This window comes from Monosiga brevicollis, genomic scaffold (genome assembly GCF_000002865.3).
Source record: "Monosiga brevicollis MX1 MONBRscaffold_30 genomic scaffold, whole genome shotgun sequence".
Lineage (NCBI taxonomy): Eukaryota > Choanoflagellata > Craspedida > Salpingoecidae > Monosiga > Monosiga brevicollis.
In genome coordinates, this window is record NW_001865067.1 from 479,581 (window position 1) to 483,278 (window position 3,698).

The window sequence follows — 3,698 nt, forward strand, 5'->3', positions numbered from 1 at the left end:
GAGAGAGAGAGAGAGAGAGAGAGAGTGCAGAGAGAGAGAGAGAGAGAGAGAGGAAATCTATCGAGGTGGCCATGGTCTCGTCGGCGAGCGGGCTGCTGAAGTAAAGTGGCAGTCACGCTGGGTCCTCTTGGCTCTGGGAGACGATTGCATTTGAGAGTGGTGGTCAAGGAGGTTCAGACTCTGTGCATGCATGTCAGTGTGTGAGAGCCAGAGCCAGAGCCAGAGCCTGAGCCAGAGCCAGAGCCTGAGCCCCGAGTTCAGATGGAGAGTGAGGGATCGCTCATCGTTGAGCACGGCGCGCTGGGGTCTCCTGTGCGTCAGAGGGACGATGCTCTTTGAGCTTGGACTTGGGATAGGCAGCTTCACGGCCTGGCTGCTGCTGTTTGCTTGCTGAATTGATGGCCGAGTGGCCAGGAAAGGGTTGAAAGGGAATGGCTCGGCTCGGCTCGACTTTGAGCTTGGCCGGCATCATCCTGGACACATGGCGACAAGAGCTGACCATGACCCTTGCTCTTTGCTGGTTTTGCAGGGTAGCAGAGGCGTAGATGCGCCCATCTTCCTCTGGGCGTGACTCTCTTGCTCACGTTGCTCGTCACTGAATGGGCTCATCGGTAAGTCTGAAATGATCGTGCCACACTCCGTGCAAGCCTGACCCGAGCCCACTGACGTTCTCATCCACTGCGTGGATAAACTGACTGGTCTCTTCAATCGCGGCCTTGGTGTGTGCCTGCTACGGGGGTGTCAGCACCGGGTCCAAGTGCATAGCATCACATTATTTCTATACGTGTTACCAGCTGGTTCTGGTCCTCGTTCAGCGCCAGGTAGGAGATGGTCGTTGTCGCAAAGTCCCTGTCCAGCTAAGCCTTTCATGGCCCGTGTTGCTCGTGCTTACCCTTCTTTTTTTGGTTTGGCGGTAGAGGCGCATCTTTCGCCATGGCCCCGCCTCGCCGCCCGCCAGCGCGCCCGGTACATATCACATGCCAGCGGTTCATGCTCATTGCATGCCTGAAACTCGAGCCTTGCTTTGCTTCCGCAATGCGCTTTCTCACCCCTCTTGCCTTGCTTGCGACGGGCATCCCATCCGTGGCGTGGAACAAACTGGCGCGCTGGTTTCTTGCTCGGACGTGTGTTCATGTAGAAGGCATCCGTGGGCCGCCGCCAGGCACGAGCACTTAGCGAAACAAACGGCAACGGTGCGCGACTCTGCATCCATCACAGGCGCTCGTTGCTCTTTCGATCCTCTCAGTCATTCTTGCTCTCTTCTGGCATCCACCTTCCCTACCCGCCTGGCTCTTGCATGACCTGCAGCAGACGACTCGAGCCACTATAGCGACGACTCATCAGCCTTTACTCGAGAGGAGCCTTCCACGCCCGATGCAACCATGACCGAGACCGCTGGCGCCATGTCCCGCGGCTCGCTGTCCTTCGATGCTTTAGTGCCTCGCTTCATGGCCGTTCTGCTCCAGGTCGCGCGTGTCAGTTTATTGCTGCTCAATCTCTACTTGTGGAACTTCAACGGCAGCGCCGTGGCCTATGTTGGCTTTGTAGCCTTCTTGACATTGCGCAAGGTCTTCTGGCGCGCCATCAAGCCCGACCTCAAGGCCATTATGGCTGGCCAGCTCACAACTAGCGTAGCCTGTCGAACAGGCATCTTCTTGTTTGTGCTGGGACAATTCTTCTTCCGCTGCATTTACGTCCTCGCCTCGACTCTCGAGTGGCGATCCGTCATGCTCCTCGTTTATCCGTTGCTGCTGCGCCTATCGGCACACTACATGATCTCATCGCCCCGCGAAGACCCCGCGCTACTCAGGTCTGCTGACAGCACCCGTGCTCGCTTCAGTCATCCTTTCCACCCGCGTCACCATTGCAACAAGGCTGACCATGGGGCACGGGTTTTTTTTTTTTTTTTTTTTTTTCCGGGGTCATTGTTGCAGGGAATTGCTGCGTGCTTCAAACTACAAGTTTGGGCCAGTCGTCAACATTGTGGCCAAGTTGCTACGCATTGCTTTGTTCGACTTTCTCGAAGCTAGCTATTACTGTGCCTTCGTACCCGTTCTGCTGGTCTCGGTGCGCTACGTTCGCGCCTGTCCTTCCTCGTCGTGGCTGTCTGCACCCATGTCTCTGCTTGTTCCCATCCTGCTTTATCCGGGAATGAAGGGTGACAAAATTCCCCATGAGTGCACTGGGGCCGGGCTTCTGCAAATGCGCCAGTGCCCGTGTCTTGGCTGTGGTTGATAATGTTTTATTTTCTCTCTTTGTGCTAGTGCTCACCTTGGTTGCCCTTTCTTCGTAGGCGGAGCGGTATCTGGTGGATTGGGTGCAGAGCCTGGTGCTCTGCGTGCTGTGCTCGTTGGAAGCGGGGACAATGGCAGTTTTGGAGCTGTATCACGTGCATGGCTATAGTCTATACTTGCACTCGCGACGACTCGGGGCATGGCGGAAGGTGGCGGCCACCGGGGCTGAGACGTGGCAGACGGGCAAAGCGTTTTCTCGGGGAGCGATCGTGCGTCATCGCAAACGCTGTTACAAGGCCTTGGACCGCAGCAATATTGCGGACCCCAGTGATACCATGGCCTATTACTTTTGGCAAATGTTTCGAAGACCTGATTGGAGCCTCAGCGTTATGGAGATTCAGCAAATGCTCAGCATCTTGGTGCAAATTGTGCCGCTGATTCTCTGCCAGCACTGGCTCTTGATCTCCATTTGGGGCGTCTCTTTGCTCACAAGCTTCATGGTGTTGGGGTACTCTGTCATCCTACGGCGCCAGGCATGCCGTTACCGCTCTCGTGATGAGCAGAGCTGGCAACACACCCGGCGCAAGGGTCAGCCTAATCGTTCTTGAGTCGCATTCTTCTACACTTACGCGCCTTAGGCGCCTTGCCCAGCAGATGCAAGCATAGCATAGCATGGCTTGCAGAGCACGCTGCTGCTACACTGATTTTGCCTTTGGCTCTCTCTGGATGACTCAGACTTGTTACGAGGCGCCGCTGTTTGCGGTGCCTTGCAGTCTCATCTTGGACGTTTTTTTTTTCTTTGAATTGTCCACTCTTGCTTTGACATTTTGTGAGATGGGCGCCGCAACGAGCCAACCAAATCGAAACCGAGACAAATCAACCACCCGAAGCGTCGGTGCGTGAAGGGCCACACCATTCTTACGGTGGGCCTGGCACGGTCTTTCGGTTCGTCGAAGCTTTGCCTGAAAAGCGCGGCCAAGTTGCCATGCCGCTGCGTTTGAGTTCAAAAGATTGAGTTCAAAAGATGTACTTCATAATCAAGGGGAATGGAATGCAATTGTGTTGCTGTGGTGAGTCGACTCTCTACTGTGTCGAACCTTGACGCCAAAGCAGAGCCACATGAGCTAAAGAGGGCACAGCAGGAGGAAAAAGAAAAAGATTTGATGCCCTGCTGTGCAAAACTAAAAGGAAGACTAATGTCAGCAATGACCCGAGAGAATGGCATCAGTCACGCATGCCCAGCCCTCGGCGAGAGCAGAGGGTGAAAAAGAAGCCGAAGAATAAAACCAAAACCGAAACCGAAACTACTGTGGACACAAACAGGAGAGGAAACGACAAAGCCCCCCAAAAAACGAAAACAGAGCAAAACCAAGAAGAACCAAATACATGCCCAAAAAAACAAAGCAAAAAAACTGATTGACACAGAGCATCTGAGGAGGGGAAATGCCACCCTGAGGCCACCTT

General features: G+C 54.6%; 1 protein-coding gene across 1 annotated transcript; it reads left to right on the forward strand.

The window, feature by feature from the left end:
- Positions 1–1,448: 1,448 nt before the first annotated feature.
- Positions 1,449–2,842, forward strand: MONBRDRAFT_29004 (uncharacterized protein; the record flags this gene model as incomplete). Its single annotated transcript, XM_001749387.1, has 3 exons — positions 1,449–1,810; positions 1,935–2,067; positions 2,294–2,842. 3 exons carry the CDS (start codon positions 1,449–1,451, stop codon positions 2,840–2,842), a joined length of 1,044 nt encoding a protein of 347 aa, XP_001749439.1.
- Positions 2,843–3,698: the final 856 nt, after the last annotated feature.